We start from the raw sequence: 20,626 nt of genomic DNA, 5'->3' as shown, positions 1-20,626 counted from the left end.
TCATATTAGTAATTTGAGTCTTCTGTTTAACTTAGTCAGTCTGCTAAAGGTTTATTTTCTTGATCTTTTCAGAGGACCAAATTTTGTTTTTATTGATTTTCTGTGTTGTTTTTCTATTCTGTTTATCTCTGATTTAGTCTTCATTATTTCATCGATTCTGATAGCTTTAAATTTTTCTAGTTCTTTAAGGTATAAAGTTACTGATTTGATACCTTTCTTCCCATTTATTGTAGGTGCTTATAGTTATAAACATCCCTCTGAGCACTGCTTTCAACGGATCACATGTTTTGGTATGTTGCATTTTCATTTGCTAAAGTATTTTCTAATTTCCCTTATGAGTTGTCCCTTGACCCATTGGAGAGTTTTAGGTAAGGGAGTGACATGGTATGATTTATGCTTTAGCAAGACAATGTTGGCTGCTAAGTGAAAAAAGTGTGGACAGGAAAGTATAAATGCTGAAAAGCCATTTAAAAGGCTGTTGAAATTGTCTATGTGAGAAATGATATCGACATTGTCACAGAGACAGTGGAAGTGGCAGAAAGTATTCACATGTGGGTCATATTTTGGCAGTAAAATCTATAAGAATTGTTGATCAATTTACTGTTTGGCTAAAAGGAAAATAAATCAGGAATTACTGTTAGGTTTTGGTTTGAATAGTTGGGTAATCAAAAGTAATTTTATTGAGATAGGAAGACAAAGTTTACTTTGATGAAGAGAAAGAATGGTAAGTGAGACAAATCGAGTTGTTTCGAGAGTTTAGATTCTTATTCGCAGTGTCAATACAGCAGTATTTATAATGTTCTGATGTCCAAAGTGAAGGTCAGAACTTTTATAAATCTGAGATCAACACAGAAATAGTTATTATATGGGACTAGATGAAATTACTGAAGGTGAAAGCACTGACTGAGGAAAAGAAAGAGACTAGGAATGAACCCAAGGAAAAGACATAGAAGAGTAGCAAACACATGCCAGCAGAGGGTTTTAAGTGTGAAATGCCACTGAGAGGCTAAGTAAAAAAGAGATTAGATTTGGCAACATAAATGACTGTTGATTATGATAAAAGTAGTTTTGATGAAATAGTATGGGCAGAGCTGCATTGAGGAAAGGAAGCAAAGAAGTTGAGATAGTAACCTGAGAAGATTATTCTGGTATGTTCTCTGTAAAAATGAATGGATAATTATATGGGTAGGGCAGTGGTTTCAGGAGAACTTGATGTCAATGGAAGGCCTATTTATTTACTTATCTAATTAACATGGACTATAAAAATCAGGAGAGGAAAATCAAAGATACTGGGATTCAAAGCACTAAGTAGGGTGATTGTTCTTAAATAAACAAATTTGCTATTGGACTGAAAGAGAAATCAGAAAATGCTGGTATTGATGCAGGAAACATGTTAGATTTTAGGGTGAAGATGAGAAAATGAGGTGAGACAATCAGCTCAAAGGTAAAGAATCAAGGAAAGAGATATTTATATGCAATAATACTCTGGAAATGTAGTAAAGTCAATTAAAGAGAGCAAAGATTGTTGAGTACCCATTTGAAGTACGTGGCCATAAATGTAAAGCCTGATTGTATTATTTTCTCCTGTGCTGTTCAATTGGTAGAATGACAGCTAAGAATTAGTGGATAAGGTTGACAGGAAGAGAAAGGGCAAGAGTATTATTTTGAACTATGGCATCTAGAATGGGTAAGGAAGGAAGGATAGACAAGAAGGTAACAGGCATAGGGAAAAAGTATAAATAGCCTGAGACTACTATAAATAGCCTGAGACTACTATACAAAGCAAGTTGGAAAGATAGGCTGGAGTGATAAGAATGTTGGAAATTGAGATTTAGAGGGGCCCAATTGCTGGTAATAACAGGATTTTAGAAGAGTTGGAAAGAATAAAGAACCTGGGATGGATTACACATATAGTACAGTATTGAAATAAGTATGAGGTATGATTTAGCAGTCTTGGAAATTTGGCTGACGATGAGGTAAACAGGGTGATAAGACATGATGGAATTAGTCTCACAGGGCAACATGGATTTGCAAGTCCTGAGTGGTATTTAATATTATAACAGCTGTCACTCTCTTAAAATAGCAACCCCACTGCCCTATCAATAAATCTTAGCTGATGCTAGTAATTGCATAAAGCTGACTAAAATGAGAGGGTTTTAAGAGGCCAGGTTTCCCACTGTATTTTTAATTACTGGTATTATTTTTGAATAATACTCTGCTACCATTAAGTAGACAAGGGATAGTAAGGTTACGTAGTATTACACTTTGGATCAAATAAATATCCTTCTTCAGATACCCAATGTTCACAAAATAGGAATATAATGATTTATATTTATTCAAGTGACATAAGCTTTTATTTCAACTTCATTAAAAGCAAATCAAATGTATACTCATTTTTATAAATTAATCTAGCAAGATATTACAATGACTACTAGATTAAAAGTATTTGTCAAACAGCCTGCTTATGAAATAGGACTTCTATATTGAATTAACATATTTAGGCAACGTAGTAGCTTTTTTAGGCCAGAGCCAAAACTGAATAAATGTTTCCAACAGTGTGCTGAAAGTACTGATCTACCACTCAGGTATACATTTTAAATTAGGGACTTCCTCCCCCTTGTAAGTGTGGCTAAATTTTTATTAGTTGAATTCTAAGCTATTAAACATTTTAATTATATTCATCCCCAAACTGCATTGATTCAAAAACACATTTTATGTAATACATTTTACGCAATAAAATTTAATTTATTAAATAAACTCATTTTATGAGTATAATTAACTCAAAAAGTTTCTTGAAGCTTTCATCTCCAAAATTAAAAAATAATAGTGTATAGACAGAAGTCTTCTGGGCTTGGAGTCATGTTATAGTGGGTCTTTCTCATCCATTAAAAGACTTTTTTTTTTTTAATTTTGAGGGTTCCTATAAAGGGTACACTTGCTTGGGTAACATGTATATTTTTCTCTTTGTAAGACTACTCTTATTTCCTCAGTTATACACAGATAAGAATAACTGGATAAAATATGTTGATAAAAACTAGATTTCACACATTAACATTTTTTTCATGAGACATGAATACTGACATCAGTTCTCTGCGTACATTAAGAAGCTCCTCTTCTAGCTATGGCCAAGAAAAAAAAAAAAATCACACTTAGAAAAAAATTCAAGCTGTTATAAAACAACTTCTTTCATGAAGATATTGCATTCTAGCAGATCTATATCTAGATATCTACAGAATTCTGTGATCATTACTGATATTCGAGACAATCAGTTGAGAGAAGGCTCTAATCTTTTAAAGCCCCAAATCAGTGAAATTTAGATTCAATTTTTAAAGGAAGAGAGTAAAATAAAAAGTCTAGAAAACAATTTCAACAAGGATCAACCTAGTTAGTTTCTTTTTTGCTTGAAGCTAAACTAGCTTAGCCACAACATCCTGATCCCATGTCTATGTCAGCATATTGAGGTTCTATTAAAACTTTGTAAGTACATTAATATACTGTGTATACAAAGATCAGTGTACTTAAAAATGCCTTTCATCTTTGAGAAAACTCCAAAGACGTTATCACTGAAAGCAGTACCTTTAGTTCCTTCCCAGGTCCATGTTTCCCCCCCAGCATGCAGCTGCTGGTCTGCTAGGCCATTGGAAAGTAAACTAATTTTATCCTCAAATCTAAGTAAATGACAGCTTGTCCAAAGAGACAATAATTCTTCTACTAAACTACAGACTTTTTGGGAGTTTTGTCCTGCCATATTTTCTCCTTCAGAAGACAGAGCAGGACAGAGGCCTGCTGCAGTACACAGTGTTTAGAAACTGCAAACAAGTCATTCTTTCAGCTAATTTTTCAATTTGCAAATTGATATTCTCTTTTATTCCTTAGGAGGGCCTGTTTAAATTACCCCCATTCTTTCATATAAATATGCTCCCATTATTTAAAGAACTAAAAGTAATTGGGCTAAAACTATCTTCTCTCAACCCAAAAAGAAAAAGAAAGACATAAAAGCAGAAACAAAAAAAATCAAAAACAAAAGTCATTAAAGTATGATTATTTCATTTTCAAACTTAGTTGACTTACCATGTCCTTAAGAAGCCTGTCTTGCAGCACTTTCATATCTTCTTTCATCAAACACATCTGTAAAAAAGTAAATATATTTCACCCAGGAAATTTACCATAAAGTTTTCACAGCAAAGACAAAGTTAGATTAACAAATTCTTTTTGTAATCAAGAAAGGTGACCTATAAAAAGCATAAAATGTATACCTCAGATGTAAAAATAGTTTCTTCATTATCAGTAGTACAGAAGACACTTTTAGCCAATGAAGTTTTCAAAAGATGAAGCCTAACAAGTAAAATAATGAGAGTTAACTTTATATTTATCAATAATTCAAATTAGAGTGCTATAATACAGTATTCATAAGTTTTCAAATAGAAATGTATTAATTTAAAAATCTAATTTCAAAGATTATAGTCATTAATCTAGGTCATTAGTATAGGTCATACTAACCTCTGTTGTTCACTTTTTTGATATGCACTGAACTTCTGAAATATCTTTTCCCAAAAGTCCTACATTGTAAGGTATAAAATCCAGTTAAATTTAATATTATTAAAAATTAAAATCCAACAGTAGAATTACTCTATTTATATTATTACAAATTTAAATAAACAGTATGGCTATATGTTAAGAATATTCCAGATGTCACACACTCTTTCAAACTAAAATAAAATTGAAAGTAAAATCTCTCAGGATTTCTCATTTATTATCAAAGATATTCATCATAAATTTAAGTTTGTACTTCAAAACTAAGATAAAACTAAATTATTTTCTGAACAAAAAGCTTTAGGATGTGCTCCCAAAAAAGAAAGTTTTTCCAAGTATAGCTCTTTAAAAACAAGGTTTTAAACTTATTTTTAAAAAATTTTTAAAAGTAACAAACCACAAATTCCTTTTCCAAATCTTTTAAAGACTGTGAATCTTTTTCAAAATTCTCCAGCTCCTCTATGATAATGAATTGGAATTTATCAAGTTTTTTAATCCTATTACAGAAAGAAAATGAGATTAATTTTAAAAACTGTAGCATTCAGAATATGTAGCATTCAAAAGTTTTCAGAACAGATTTGTATTACAGACCTACAGTCCTGACTTTGATGATTCATTGTTCTCAGATGTTGTTGAGCTGTTTTCCAAGACTGCGTAGTAAAATAACTCAACATTTTATGTCGGATCTGAAAAATACTCATTTTAAACTTAAAATATCCTTACAAAATAACAATATAACCAAGACTACAGTAAGAGCAGATCATTTTCCATGAAATGTAAATTACTAAGAACTTGGAAAAGTGAAAAACTTAAAAACTCAGTTATTTAAACTGAAGTGTTAATAGACACTGCTCTGAGTGAACTTATGTAACTCCATTAGTAAGTCTTTGACTAAGGGTTGAATTACTCCTCCAACTGTTTTCATAAGAACACCATACTCTACAGTATTTACCAAAATGCTGATGGTCATAATTCTCTTCAAAGACACAGCCTAAAAGTCACACTCAGAATTTTTTAAAATCTTTTTTTTTCACAAAAACATATATTCTAATATGTGTCTGTAGCTACATTTGAATATATAAGTCAAAGCTTCTCTATTCAGATTAGGTTGACCTTGGGCAAAAAAAAAAAAAAAGAGAAAAAACAAGCAAATTCTAATTTTAACCCTGAATACAGGAGAAAGGAAAGCAAGACTGCAGGGGCGGGGGGGTTGGGGTTGATAACCTGTGCCAAAAAAATCTCTTATTCAAAGGAGGGCATAAAAAGCTATTGATTCCAAATAGAGGCATGTGAAAGAGATAGGCAGAAAAATATTACCAATAATTAAAAATTGTTTTAAACAGCATTTTTGCATTATCTCACTGGAACCTCAAAAACTAACACTACGTAAGTATAATACAGAACTAGTAAAACAAAGTGAAATGGTATTTCTGACTGCAGCTGCTCATTCTTTATACTATACTACCTTCATTAATGGTCACCTCCATGAGATAAAAAAATGTCTTGAAAAGTGGCATGAAAAGAAAACTGTCCAGTAAAAAAAGAAAAATCATAGAAAAGCCAAAACATTAAATTGAAAAGGAAAATAGGACAAAAGAGAAAAAAGTAGTAGCAAAAGAAAGAATATGGATAATATACAGATTTTATTCCAATTATTCACATATAAGGAAAGTTGGTTTCATGAATGGATATTTTGTTGCCAAAGGATCCAACAAGCCAATGGTCTAGTCGAAAGTGTGGCATATTATTATATTATAGGGTATAAATCATAATTCAAAGAATAACTCACATTATTCCTTCTCTTAAATTCTGAATTGAGCCTCTCATAAGTCTCATAAGTCATCTCTATACCTGCAAATTCATTTTGCCAGGTCTCCCAAGGAATAGAAAAGTCATTTGTTGATAATGAAGATATACTTTCAGACACTAAAAAATAAAATATGCATTACTGTAAATTTAGCCTTGTAATTAGGCTAAGAATAAACTCTATCTTATTTTCTGAATCTATGTGAAACCTACGGATTATGAAATCAAAGGCAGAAGAGTTCCTTATGTTTTTTTAATTTAAAAATGAGATTATTCTGATTTATAAAACAAACTTGTTGGTATGGCTATTACAGCAGAAATGACTACTTTAAGCTGGAACGTTTATGGATTATTTTTTAACTGCTTTTTAACTAGTTCCACATTATTGTTAAGTATTTAATGAGGTACTAGCACATCAGTAAATTCATACTCTAGTAAAACCTAAATGTGATAATAAGTGATAGAATGATGAGGGAGATCTATGGGTATATAAGACCCTTACTACAACAATTATTCATATAAATGTGAACTTTGCAATAAAGCATCATCCATCTTGGACATATCTGAAGTTGTCTTTACAAATTTGTTTTGTAAATAGACTCATTCAAAATATAAGAACCACCTTCCAAATAACTGCATTTTGATACAGGCTACTGATCTACCTACTTTTGTGGATATGATGATCTGCATCTTCAATTTTACACAGTTTTTTGGGAGGCAAGTTTGCTCTCCTTTCTCCTTTCACTTCCATTTCTACTTCATTGGAATTACTCAGATTATCTTCTATGTATATCCGTTTGCGACCAAGATGTTGAGTGGGGCCTTAGGAATAGTTAAAGGAAGTTAAAAGTGCTACCATTTTCATTAAAAATACCTAATATTTTCTTGCTTTTATTTTAAAAAGCCTTTGTTTCCACTAAGTATTTTTATTATGTTTTAGGTAATTATGTATTCAATTCTACCTAGTTTACTTATTTTCTTTTTCCATTAAGTTAAATAATGGTATGACTTAAAAATATGTAATTCCTTTAGATGAAATATCATGCATTTCAGTAATCATTTTTTAAAAAGCAAGACTATGACTACAAACCTGATACATGAGTAGCATCACAGGGCATGTCAAACCACGTTTTCTCTCTGCCTTCACTAGACTTGGATAATGAAGATACTGAATGACTTTCCTAAAATATGTATTTGAAATTAGAAAATAATTCTGTAAATATGTTTCGATTCACACTTCATCTTTCTCAAACCCAAAAGCCAATAATTTTAAATGCTGTCAATTATTTCTCAGAGTGTTTCTATCCCTTCCTTTTCATCTCTAATATTGACCATGTGTTAATCCTGATTCTAAGTTGACCTCAAGCTTCTTGTAATAGCTATGATGTGAGCTACTTTTTTTCTATTCCTGCTTTTCATTTCTTTGAGTCAGGAAATGAGGAGCCACAGAAAACTAAAGTTTAAACTATTCTTCTTTCAAACCAGTCTTTCACATCTAACCTTATGTTATACTATTTGAATATACAGGTTTTTTTACTTAGTAACCTTTACACAGGTTACTGATTTTTCTCCACTTAATCTACATATACCTACCCATCCACTTAGGTCTAGCTCAAATCCCAGCCCTCTCCAAGTTGTAAAATTGTCTTGATTTTCTATATTTTACAGGTTATTAAGATATTTTTATTGATGGATGGATGGGCTTTTATGGTGGCAGGAAGTTCAACCAAATACCTATATATTCATGAAACCAGAAAGTGCCAATTATAAATATGCAATCTGGAGTTCAGCAGTGATATCCTCACTATTTAAGACCTTACTACTCCCATTTTAAAAGTTTCAACTTTTTTCTATCAAAAAATATTTTTCTATGAACAAGCCATTCTATATACTTTGAAAATCAGATTTGCAGGTAATAACAGTTGAAAGGCATTAAAATACTATAATTACCACTAAAGGTCAGTAATCTGAGTCTTACAAGAACCACTGTATTTTAAGGAAAATTTATAAGTTATAGTACCATACTTACCTCTCTTTTGCTTTGTATATAGTTTTCATTGATATTTGGAGATTCAATTTCCATAAACCGTTTTTCTGAACTATAACTGCTTACGTCTGAATAGCTGTTATGGTTTTGTGTTTCTTGTGTAAGTACCAGAGAACTTTTTTTTTTTCTATTTACAATAGTATTACTCTTAGTTGGAGTATGTCTGGGCTATGAAGGAAGACATACAAAAACCCAAAAGTAGTTACAAAATTGTTCAAAGCCCCCCCTCAAAAAGAGTTGAACATAAACATAATAAAAAACATTAAAGCAAAACTTCAAAACTACCTAATTCCCTGCAAAAGTTCAATTTCAATTCATAACTAAAAATAAAAAATCCTTAGGCAAGTAGATTATTACTTTGATGACCAAAACCTGTAGATAAGGATCCCTGCTAGTACAGTTTCTATGCTCCAGAGGTCAAAGTCACCTTAACAAGAACATGAATAAGAATTTTTTTTTGCATTTTCTGTTCCAATCTTTAACAGTTTATATGGCTGTCTATATAGAAAAGCCAAGAGAATCTAGGCAATTATGATAAAATTCAGCAAGGTTGTTGGAGATAAAACAACCAGTAGTTTTTCTATATAAAAATTTTAAAACTCAGAAAATGTAATTTTAAAAAGGTCTGACTTTTTTTAATACAGCAAAAAGAAGACCCATAAGACACTTAAGAATTAATCCAACAAGGTGCATAATTTCCTTTGTAGAAGACTTTGCCCAACTTTGTAGGAAATAAGATGAAAAACTGGAGAGATAAATGATGTTTAGCTAAGAAACATCAACATCAATATTGAAAAATGGCAATTCTTCCCTTAGACAAATGAATTCTAAAATGTATAAGAATCAGTAAAGGGCCAAAAGAATTCTGAAGAATGGTGGGGCGGGGGGTATGTGACACCCTATAAATGTAAAATGACCCTAATTAAAGCAATGGTGGTATTAGCACAGAGACAGATAAACAGGCCAGTAAACAGTAAAATCTAATAGTGCCTAATCCAGGCCCAAGTGATCACCGGCCTATGACTAAATTAAGATTATTCCACTCCTGATATTGCACTAATTTGATATCCACATGAAAAAGAAAGCCTGGAGAGACTCAAACCTAAAATTTAAAAATCAAAACTAATATTTTTGTAAGAAAATATTTTTGTGACAATAGCTTAGGGGAAGATTTCTTGAACAACCCAAAAGATTGGTAAATTTGATTATATTCTATCTTTTGTCATAGGGAAGTTGTGTAATTAAGTGAAAATATACATAGTAGGAAAAGAATGTTTCCATCATATACAACAAATAAAGAATATCCAGAATATATTAAGAACTCATACAAATTTGTAAGAAAAATCAAACAGTGCAATTTAAAAATAAGAAAACAGGGAATTCACAAAACGGCCAAAATCATGTGAAAATACTCATTGATGCCATGAGTTAGGAAAATGCCAATTAAAGATACAACTTTATGCTTACCAGACTGGCAAAAGCAGAAACATCTGATAACACCTAGTTAGTTAAAACTGTAGAGAAATGACCACTATCTCATAGCAGTGTTGAGAGTGTAAGCAGGTTCAACTACTGCATAAAGCAAATTTCCAACACCTTATTAAGAGTTGACAGTAAAGAGGAAGCATGGGGGGAATGTCTCATGAGTGTCCAGCCAATGAATATAACTATTAAAATTCCATCTAATGCAGAGTAGCATCAAAGATGATGGGTGGGGATTACCTAGGTCTGGAGATTTTGCAAGGTGGCACACTGACGGGATTAAAGGATGTGGGGCAAATGAGAATGACAGAAACCCTGGGATTGGTTCTAGGACCGCCTGTGGATATCAAAATCAGAAGATGTTCAAATCTGTGATACAAAATGGTTCCGTATTTGCATATAACCTATACACATCCTCCCATATACATAAGTAATCTCTAAATTACTTATGCTACCCTAATACAATGTAAATACTCTTAAATAGTTGTTATATGTATTGTTTAGGAAATGGTGACAAGAAAAATAGTCTGTACATGTTCAATACAGACAAAATTTAAAATATATAGTGTTGTCTGTGGTTGAATCCACAGATGTGGAACCCACAAATATGGAGGGCCGACTATATTGATAAAGGATCACAGGAGAATTTGTGTGAATTTCACTAGTGTGAAAATGGGTTTCAAATTGTGGTCTGTAGAAACTCAGTTTTGAAAATATGCCTTGGGGATTATTTGAGGGAAGGAGGTGAGGGAGGCTAGGTAGATCTAGGGTTTAGATCTCCTACCTCGACTTTAAACAGCATAGTTCCACTTTTATCTGACACACAATGGTCCCCCTTAGCTGCAGTTTTGCTTTCCAGGGTTTCAATAACTCACGCTCAACCATAGCTCAAAAATATTAAATGAAAAATTCCAGAAATCATTTATAAGTTTCAAATTGTGCACCATTCTGTGTGGTGCCATGAAATCTCTGGCCATTCTGCTGTCCTGCCTGGGATATGAAAATCATCACTTTGTCCAGCATATCTATGCTGTATATGCTACCTGCCTGTTAGTCAAGTAATAGCCATCTCAGTTATCAGATTGACTGGAGATATTGCAGTGCTCAAGTAACCCTTATTTTACTAAATAATGGCCCCCAAAAGCAAGAGTAGTGATGCTGTATTGTTATAGTTGTTCTGTTTTGTCATTGTAATAACTTATAAATTGCATATTTATAAGTTAATGTATAAATTAAACAATCATAGGTATGTATGTATAGGAAAAAAAGATAGTATATATAGGGTTGAGTACTATCCTCCATTTCAGGCATCCATTGTGGGGGGGTCTTGGAATGTATTCCCTGAGAATAAGGGGTGATTACTATATGGAGTACAGGTAATAGTTTTGTAGTAGGAATGATCACTTCTTAAGAGATACTATTAATTGTTCTACACATTAGAACTACACACATTTTCTAGATCTGAATATGCTTATTCTTGCAATGCAAGTACTTCTTTCAGATTTCACCATAAACTCTATGGCCTTTAATAACCTTTAGTTACAAAAATTACAATGTTGACAAAGTAAATGGACAATTTAGTTGAAAACAGTGTAATTACAATATTTGGTTTAGGTGTTTATAAGGAAGTTTAACAGGTAAATGGTAGGAATATAAAAAGTAAATATATGTTGAAAAGAAATTCTTCATTCTTCCTCATCTATGTATCAAATTATATGTACCATTTCTTCTTAAAATATAGTAGACCCTTCTGAAACCATGGATAGTACCTAACCCTATTATGCTATGCACAAATTTCTTTTTCCTAGTTTCATAGAAAGAAGATTCATTCTTACCATAGATCTTAACAACTTCAACATACCTTATTTTTGGTTCCTTATTAAGCACAGAATATTCACCGTTTCACTTAAAGGAATATTTTATGGCTTTTCTTTGGCCCATCTGAATTGTCAGCATCAATACTCTTGCCCTTTGGCGGTATTGTTAAGTAAAATAAGGGTTACTTTAACACAAGCACTGCAATACCTCTACAGTTGATCTGATCACCAAGATGGCTACTATGTGACTAACAGGCAGGTAGGGTATATAGCATGGATACACTGGACAAAGGGTTGATTCACGTCCCAGGAGGGACAGAATGGATGGCTCAAGATTTCATCACCCTATTCAGAATGGCACACAATGTTAAACATATGAATTCTTTATTTCTGCAATTTCTTAATATTATCAGACCACAGTTGACTGTAGGTAACTGAAACCTCAAAAAGTGAAACCACAGATAATGAGAAACTACTGTACTCTCCTGCTACCACATTCTTCCTCCTGTATAGCTATATATTTATTGTCTGTTAGGTTCATCAAGACTGGCAACTATCTCTCTCTTGTCATTATGTCCCTCTCCCCCAAGACCCTAGACCAAACCCAAAACCTTAAATAGACAAGCAATGTGTATCCGATTAAGATAGGGAAAATGACTTACTACCTTCAGATATATCTGATAAAGAAAAAAATATATATACATTCTCACCAAAAACAGTGGTCGTGGAATTGGTGAACAACTTTCACTTGCACACAGGAAGTTTTTCTCATTGTTTTTGGGTGACTTTATTGTACCTCCAACTCCACTGTTACTATTTAAGGATTCAAGTGATGAAGTTTTTGGATAAGGTGATATAGATTTTGTTATGCAGTCATAATCCTGAATAAAATCCTTTTCTGTTATTTTCTCTACACCTACATTGCATCAAAAAACACAAGAAAACAGATGGCAAGCGCTATCATTGATGTCTGCTTTAGAAATAGCATGATTAATTTAAATTCTAAGAATATAAAGATTTGTCAAATCTTCAAATCTTGCCTATAAAAAAGGATACCTTTTAAAAAACTTAAAACCAAGTTATATTTAAAATATTTATAAGACTGAAAAACAATAATGGCTGAATTTAAAATGTATTTGTAACCACAAGAACTTTCAAAACATTTTCCAACAAAAATATCTACAGTATGACCTGAAATATAAGGATCAACCTAATTATTATCTTGAGTATTTTGACATCATAGCTGATAGTGTTGTATATTAATGTAACAAAATTTTATGATTGAAAAAGCCTTGAGAAATCATCTGCTCTACATCTTTCACATAAAAATTAGAAAATTTATTGTTGGAATAAATCTTAATATAAATAAATCCTCAGACAATTTTCAGATCAAATCAGGGCATGTCTTCTGAGTATGTGCTTATATGAAATTTTATAGTGGTCCTTAGTACTGAGAACACAATAGCTACTTTAGAGGAAGCAGAAGTATACGAACTGATTTAAGTCTTGCATTTTAACTGAAATGATTAGCATTTAGAAATGCTTTAAAATGTCCTTGCAAGGAAACAAAAATGGTATAAAAAGGGCAAGCTTATACTTTCTATACTAGTAGGCATACACATATACCACAGCTCCAAAGAATATGAATTTTTCTTTACCAATTATTTAAAAGTAAAAGCAAAACCTCAACTGTATACAGTATTAATCCACTGTGGGTCCAAGATATTCCTTGGACTTTTGTCAATGAAATATAAATAGAAAAAACAGAATTATCCATAAAATCTCATGTTATTAAATATATATTGAGCTTAAAAAGCACATTAAAATTAAGTATTTAAGATTTCAAGTTATAATTTGTGACTAAATATTTTCCACATTAAAGCATTTGATCTTTAACTTCCTAACATGAAAAACTTCAGTATCTTAGTAGCATTGTTCCCATGTTATCAAAAGTCAAGTTACTAGCATTAACTAGCTTAACAATGAAGTTTTAAGTACTATAATCACAAATGCCCCTCAAAATTGTATTTTCCTATAATTAGAGTTATAGAAAACTATTGAATATTCAAGTAAAGAAAAAACGAAGTTATTACTGACATCTCGTTACTTCTATAGATGATGGACTGCCAGATAAAGATCTAGGAGATAAGTCAAGGCAATTATCTTGTATAGTATCTTTTAGTAGACATGAGTTTTTCCAGTGTTTTGATAGTTCCTTTTCTGTTTCAGCACGGAAGACTTTCTGTTGTTTCTTGGGTAGCTTTACGGTTTTCATTCTGGAATGGATATTCTCCTCCTAAATGTATCAATAACTTTCAAATTATACTCAAGTACAAATATTTACACTTGGACACATAAAAAATTATATTCAAATATTTATTAAAGGTTGTATATTACCACATACAGGTACAAGGACCTAGATATGAGTAGTGAAAGACTTTCTAATATACTAGAAGCCATAAGACAAATTCCCAGGAGAATATAATACATTTACTATAATAAATATCTTAAGAGATACAAATAGCCTTCTTTGAGGGTTCAAAGAAGATTAGCCCAGCTACTAGGCAGACTGAGGCAGGAGAATCACTTGAACACTGGAGGCGGAGGTTGCAGTGAGCCAAGATCATACCACTGCACTCCAGCCCAGTGACAGAGCGAAGTTGTGTCTCAAAAAAAAAAGTGATAGAAAATTAGGAAGTCTTTAAAGTCTTTTGGGTAAGAGATAACAAGATTGCAAACAAGAAGAGATGAAGTTTATGACGTCAAATCAGCACAATGTACTGGTCAGAAACCTGTCTTTAGTGCCAGACTCTCTGGTTTCAAATCCTAGATCTACCACTTCCTAGTTGTGTGACCTTGAGCAAGCTCCTTCTCTCTGAGCCTCAATTTTCTCAGTTGTAAAATGGGATGACAGTAATAGTACTAATTACCTATAGTACTTATGAGATTTTAAGACATTAAATCTGTAAAGTGCTTAATATAGCAGCTGGCACATTGTAAGCACTACATATATTTATATACTATACACATACACTATATGTGTATATGTACAGTGGTTACTATATATAGTAATATAGGTAAGTATATATATTTTTCCCATAATTGGAGTTACATAAAACTATTGAATATTGATGAAAAAATGAAATTATACTGACATCTCATTACTTCTATAGATGATGGACTGCCAAATAAATAACTTTGCTTTCAAGAACAGGTGACTGGGAAAGTGTCTGGACATTATGAGACATAAGGAAGAAGTCAGGGATGGTGACAGGTGAGCCAGTGTGTGAGAAGAACCTCCGACACCAATATTTTGCTTTCACTCAACAGATGGAAAACTTCTCCATGCTATACTTTATTAAAGCCTAATTTTAGAAGATTAAGTACTTCTCCATTTCAAAGATACTATCATAAGGTTATAATTTCACCAGATGCAGACATCTGTTTTATAACAAAAATGCCAACTATTGCCTAAGGGCAAATTTCTAGAATTATTAAATTTTGTCACATAGGAAGTTAACTCTTAAGAAGTAACAAGATAAATTTGACATTTTTTACAAAAAGATATGTTTAATATTTTAAGAGGCTTTTAGAAATTAATCTGAACTGTATTTACCTTTGCTAGCAAGTTCTCTTTAAATGAATGTGAAAATTCTTGTTCACACTCTGATTCTGAATTTGAGAGATCTTTATAATTTTTTTTTGTTTTGGTTGCTTTTCGTGGAAGTCTGATTCTTCCTTCCGGAACTGTCTTGTCCATCTTTTTGGTGATATTTTTACTGGGTGTCTTTAGGAAAAAAATTCCTGAATATTATTAGATCAATATTTGAGGCACAAGAAATACAAGCAATTTGCTATAAAATTGGCACTGTGACAAGTTTTACGTAAAATATTTGTAAGAACGATTCTTGATTAACATACTTTAAATTATGGATTTTATCTTCCCATTCCAGTTACCTTCTTTACCATGTCTGTATCCCTACCATTAAATCCCTGAGAAGCCTGATATATACTATCTAACTGAAGTAAAAGAGATTTAAAAAAATACCTAAAAGCACAGAATAAAATGGAGTCAAATAAAGGCCAATGTGATTCAAAAAGAAATAAGGAGAAAGTGTGCAAAAGGAGGAACAAGTACATAAAACACATAACTGATAACAAGGATAAAATTATGAGATGATGAATTATTTTCATATGACAAGAAAAAGTAATTGTAAAGAGATGTTTGAACACAAACTTCTTGGCTTACCATTTTAGAGGCTGGTTGTCCCTTTTCCAAGGATGATCCTGCAATTCAGAAAAATAAGGTTAAATTTTCACAGTAGATAAGAATGGGCATTAAATTAGAACATCATTTCAGCATATTTAAATTAAAATAATAAAAAACAGTAAGTTTTTTAAAGCATTTGTTAGCATTTAATAAGTGAACCTCCATGTGGCTTCAGGCCACCAGGATACCAGCTTCTGCTGAAGAATCTGGCCTCACAATGATACACTACTTTGGAAGCTTTTCCTTTCCCAGAACTTTTTAGTAGCCCAACTGCACCACATCTCTGATTGGCACCATCTTTAAACTCATCTAAAAATGTAATTTTCAAGAATTGATAACTTTTACTGTATAGTGTTTGGTATGATATGAATTGCCAGTTTTCCTCCCACTCCTTTATTTTATAGAACTTGTTAAACATATAAGAGAATATGTCAATATAAGTTATAAAGTTAACACCTATAAATCTACCACTCAATTTAAGAACTAGATTGTGGATAATGAATACCATCCTCCGTGTCCCTTCTGCTAAAAGGTAATTACTGTCCTGAAATCTGCAGGTCTTAGTTACTTGCTTTAAAAACAAGTGTTATTACACAGATATATATCTCTAAACGATATAATGAGATTTATAAAATATCATGTCCTGTATAATATCCTATGATTTATTTTCCATACATCACTACGTTAATAAGATTTATCCATATTATTGATAGCAGCTTTAGTCCCACTTCCCTTTTTTGCCTTTCAAGTATCTTTCCAAATAGTCTCTGAAACCTAAGAAATGAGATTATCCAAGCAAAGGAAGCAAAGCTGTTTTGGAAGACAGGTCCTCTAATCTTGGAAATAAGTCAACTCAAACACATTAACCTGTAGTTGTTCAATAATTTAAACAAAAGAATTCATACAGAATTTCAATTTCATAAATATTTAGTGATGACAGTATTCTAACCTCTAACGTCTTCCTGAGATCTCTAATCTTCTACTTTATGTTATAAATGTTTTTATTTGTACATCTTCCCACTAGACTGTATGGTCCCTGAGGGCATGTGAGTCTTACTATATTTACCTTTGGCTGCTTCAAGGTTCAGACTACGATGCAATCTAGCCTCACCTTTCACCATTTTCCCACAAATATGATCTATGTACCAAATACCTTAATACTGCATTCCCTGATTATACTATGCTATTCCATACTTCTCTCCCTTTTATATATGATAATCCTGCTGCTTTACTTCCTCAGGTATCTGGTGACCTCTCACCTAAAATTTCAAGATTCAGCTTCATTTCTAAACACATGCCAAAATTCACTTCTACTTTTAGGTAACTACTGGTTATTTTTAATCCTGAAATAAAATAAAAGCTGATGCCTTTAAAATAAATATACATTTAATTGAAAATCACAGAGTTAAGTCTTCTTTTAAAAATGCAACATATAAAATCTTTGTTTTAGCAAACATTGAAATTGATGTTCAGCTGTGAAAATGGTAATTCTCTCTAGCCAAAACTTATACCTGAAACTCATACCAACTACTTCAAGAGATTCACTATTACAAAGAGAAAGCAGAAGCCACTTTCTAGGAAAATACTTTGTGGAAAACTTAGGCAAAAAAAAAAAATATCTGGAAGAAAATTGTTTGCCTTTTGATATATTTTTTGTGTCTATATAAATTCCTTAAAAAGGATGCATGTTGGGTGCAGCAAGAAGATGGGATATTTAGTAAAAATATATACACACATATAGATATATATATTTTATACAAAAACACATAAATGTAAATACATGTAAATATATATAGGTTAGTGTCAAAGTTCAAGCCTTGATCTTAAAGGTGTTGAGTTCATGAGTAGTTGGTATATTATTCACAATAATTAGCTAAATAACTGGATAATACTGGGCCATGAGTAGACAAGTGATGAGAATCATGAGCCAAGGATTATGATAAATCATTATTTGTGTCCCTAAGGTCCTATTAAAAATAAAATTTAAATATAACCATATTACCAAAATAATAAAAAAACATAAAAATTGTAGTGTTTTGTCCTATCCATGAAAGTATGTAGTAATGAACAGTCTAAATAAAATAAGCTTATATAAAGCATTTTAAATAATTGAAATAAATTGTAAAATCATTTGCAACATTTCTCCAAAAGATAATTTCTTACTTGATTTTCCACTTTTATGATTCTTCACATTTTTATTTCTGCTATAGTCTATTAGCTGTGGTTTTGATTTGGGTTCTCTTAGCCAGCTAATATCAGTCTTGCTGTCATCACATCTGTACTCTGTTTCAGTATCACTAAATAGATTTTTCTTTTGATGATTTGTTATAATCTATAAAAAAAAGTTTGAAATGCATGAAGAAATACTGCATCTCATTATATCATGCAAGGTAAGTTAAACCAAAACAACAACAACAAACAACAACATCCTAATGTAGGATGGCATTAATAACCTATCCAAGAAAGTCACTTGGAAAACCAGATCAGATAGTGGTATTTGCATTTTGGTGTTGATGTTGTTAATTCAAAGTTAAAACAACTTATTTCCAGAGAGATATAACCTAATAGTACATATAGAAAAAAAACTAAACTTGTCATTTCTTTTATTAGATGATTACAAATAGCTGAAAGACAATAAGACACAATTCATAATAGGAATGTGGATAGTTGCATAAATAAAACAATCAAAATATTTTTGTTTTCTTGTTTTTGATAATCTTTAACATTAAAAATTAAGAGAAATACTATTTTTAATAGACATATTGAGATATTATAGCTTACTTTTTTATCTTTTGTTTTGACAGAAGATTTAAGTTCATCATGATTCCTTGGACCTACCCTTAAACAAAAATATGTATTAATTAAAAAATACCCTTCATACTTGTTTTCTTAAGGTAACACACAATGGACAATTAGACTTGAGTTTTCAGTCTTAACTCTTTCACTAATTAGCTATATTATTCTGGCCAAGCCACTTATCCTCTCTGACCTCAGTTATAAAATAACTATATGTTAGATTAAAGAACTACTAAGTCTTTTCAGCTTCATGATCTAGAATATACAACTAATATTCAAAGTGATGATAATTTGCATATTAATTTAGAGTAAATGCTGAAGTAACAATCATAATGGGAGTAATAATAACTGGCATTTTTAATTCACTCTTCTCATTTGTTAAAAAAAACTCTAAGACTGGGAAGAGATATTTAAGAGGAAAAAAAAGATCAGAATATTTTAATCGAATAAAAATACCTACAATCTAATCGACTTATCCGCACAGGCTTCTTTAGCTGTAGCTTGAAACTCTTGGATCTGCATTGTAAATAAACATAAAAAAAGAGTTGTCAATGTCAAACAAGAATTAAAAGGAATAAACATAAAATCTAGTTTTGCTTCACAAAATAAGATTTGACATAAAATTAACTTTACTACAATATTTGTATTTGAAAAGAAAACTAATATAATAAAGAGTTTTACTTTTCATCAATAAGAAAGGTGATTTTCTTGGTAGTGAAGGCTTTCTACCCCACAATTGCTTGTTTTTCTCTATCTTATTCCAAAAAAAAAAAAAAAAAATGAAAAAAAAGCCACCTAAATATACATAGGCTGGTTATCCAAAATATTATTACCTATTTCTTAAAAACCTTAAAGCATGTAAGAGGATGCACATTAAAAACATACTATCTAATAACCGCACGGTAAATACAATGTAACTTCTCAGTAAATACAAAGTATCTATTGATTTTTAGCTTACTCCAAGTTTTATGATAGGGTCATCGGCTCCGTTCAAATTAAAATTGTAAACATCATTCCTGTGAAAATGAAGAGAAATATTAGCTCCACTTAAATACGTGTAGTCTCTTCAAATATGAAGAAAATGAAAATTATTTACAAAAAATACTTACAATGGGCATTCAGAAGTAACATTGACAAAAGTAGTCTTCAGTTTTCTGTAGCTTTTTTTTTGAACTTTTTCCTAAATACAAAAGAGGGTTATAAAAAAATCATTAAATGGATAACAGGTATATGAAAAAATGCTCAACAGCACTAATCATCAGAGAAACGCAAATCAAAAACTGAGATGTCATATCTCACCTCAGTTAAAATGGCTTGTACCAAAAAGACAGGCAATAACAGATGCTAGTGAGGATGTCGGTCTCATACACTGTTGGTGGAATGCAAATGGTGGTACAACCACTGTGAACAACAGTGTGAAGATTCCTCAAAAAACTAAAAATAGAACTATAGTATGATCCAGCAAGTTACTGAGTATATATCCAAAAGAAAGGAAATCAATATACCAAAGAGGTATCTGCACACCCATGTTTACTGCAGCATTACTGAAACCTAAGTGTCCATCAATGGATAAATGCATAAAGAAAATGTGGTCTGTGTATATACAATGGAATATTATTCAGCAATAAAAAAAGAATGAAATCCTGTCACTTGTAGCAACATGGATGTAACTGGAAGCCAAAGTAAAGTGAAATGAGCCAAACACAGAAAGACAAATATCGCATGTTCTCACTCGTAAGTGGGAGCTAGAAAAGTGAATCTTATGGCGATACAGCATAGAACAGTGATTATCAGAGGCCAGGAAGAGAAGGAAGGAGTAGGGGGGGAACTAAGGGATTAAATATATATATAAATGTATATTATATATAATTATAT

The 20,626-nt window shown here is 31.6% G+C and overlaps 1 protein-coding gene across 1 annotated transcript in view; it reads right to left on the bottom strand.

The window, feature by feature from the left end:
- Positions 1-2,311: 2,311 nt before the first annotated feature.
- SYCP2 (synaptonemal complex protein 2) overlaps positions 2,312-20,626 on the bottom strand; it is a 67,328-nt gene continuing 49,013 nt past the window's right edge. Inside the window, exons 26-44 of the mRNA XM_011934506.1 lie at positions 19,861-19,931; positions 19,710-19,767; positions 19,212-19,267; positions 18,737-18,794; positions 18,119-18,287; positions 15,935-15,972; positions 15,302-15,472; positions 13,783-13,981; positions 12,396-12,601; positions 8,369-8,554; positions 7,430-7,520; positions 7,006-7,161; positions 6,323-6,459; positions 5,125-5,219; positions 4,931-5,030; positions 4,501-4,559; positions 4,257-4,335; positions 4,072-4,128; positions 2,312-3,119 (exon numbers count right to left, since the gene is read on the bottom strand). Coding sequence (XP_011789896.1) covers positions 3,042-3,119; positions 4,072-4,128; positions 4,257-4,335; positions 4,501-4,559; positions 4,931-5,030; positions 5,125-5,219; positions 6,323-6,459; positions 7,006-7,161; positions 7,430-7,520; positions 8,369-8,554; positions 12,396-12,601; positions 13,783-13,981; positions 15,302-15,472; positions 15,935-15,972; positions 18,119-18,287; positions 18,737-18,794; positions 19,212-19,267; positions 19,710-19,767; positions 19,861-19,931 — 2,064 coding nt within the window. The 3' untranslated portion in view covers positions 2,312-3,041. The remainder of the gene's footprint in view (positions 3,120-4,071; positions 4,129-4,256; positions 4,336-4,500; positions 4,560-4,930; positions 5,031-5,124; positions 5,220-6,322; positions 6,460-7,005; positions 7,162-7,429; positions 7,521-8,368; positions 8,555-12,395; positions 12,602-13,782; positions 13,982-15,301; positions 15,473-15,934; positions 15,973-18,118; positions 18,288-18,736; positions 18,795-19,211; positions 19,268-19,709; positions 19,768-19,860; positions 19,932-20,626) is intronic.

This window comes from Colobus angolensis, unplaced genomic scaffold (assembly GCF_000951035.1).
Source record: "Colobus angolensis palliatus isolate OR3802 unplaced genomic scaffold, Cang.pa_1.0 Scaffold136, whole genome shotgun sequence".
Classification (NCBI taxonomy): domain Eukaryota; kingdom Metazoa; phylum Chordata; class Mammalia; order Primates; family Cercopithecidae; genus Colobus; species Colobus angolensis.
The sequence above is the reverse complement of the archived record's forward strand: the minus strand, read 5'-3'. Positions and strand labels throughout refer to the sequence as shown.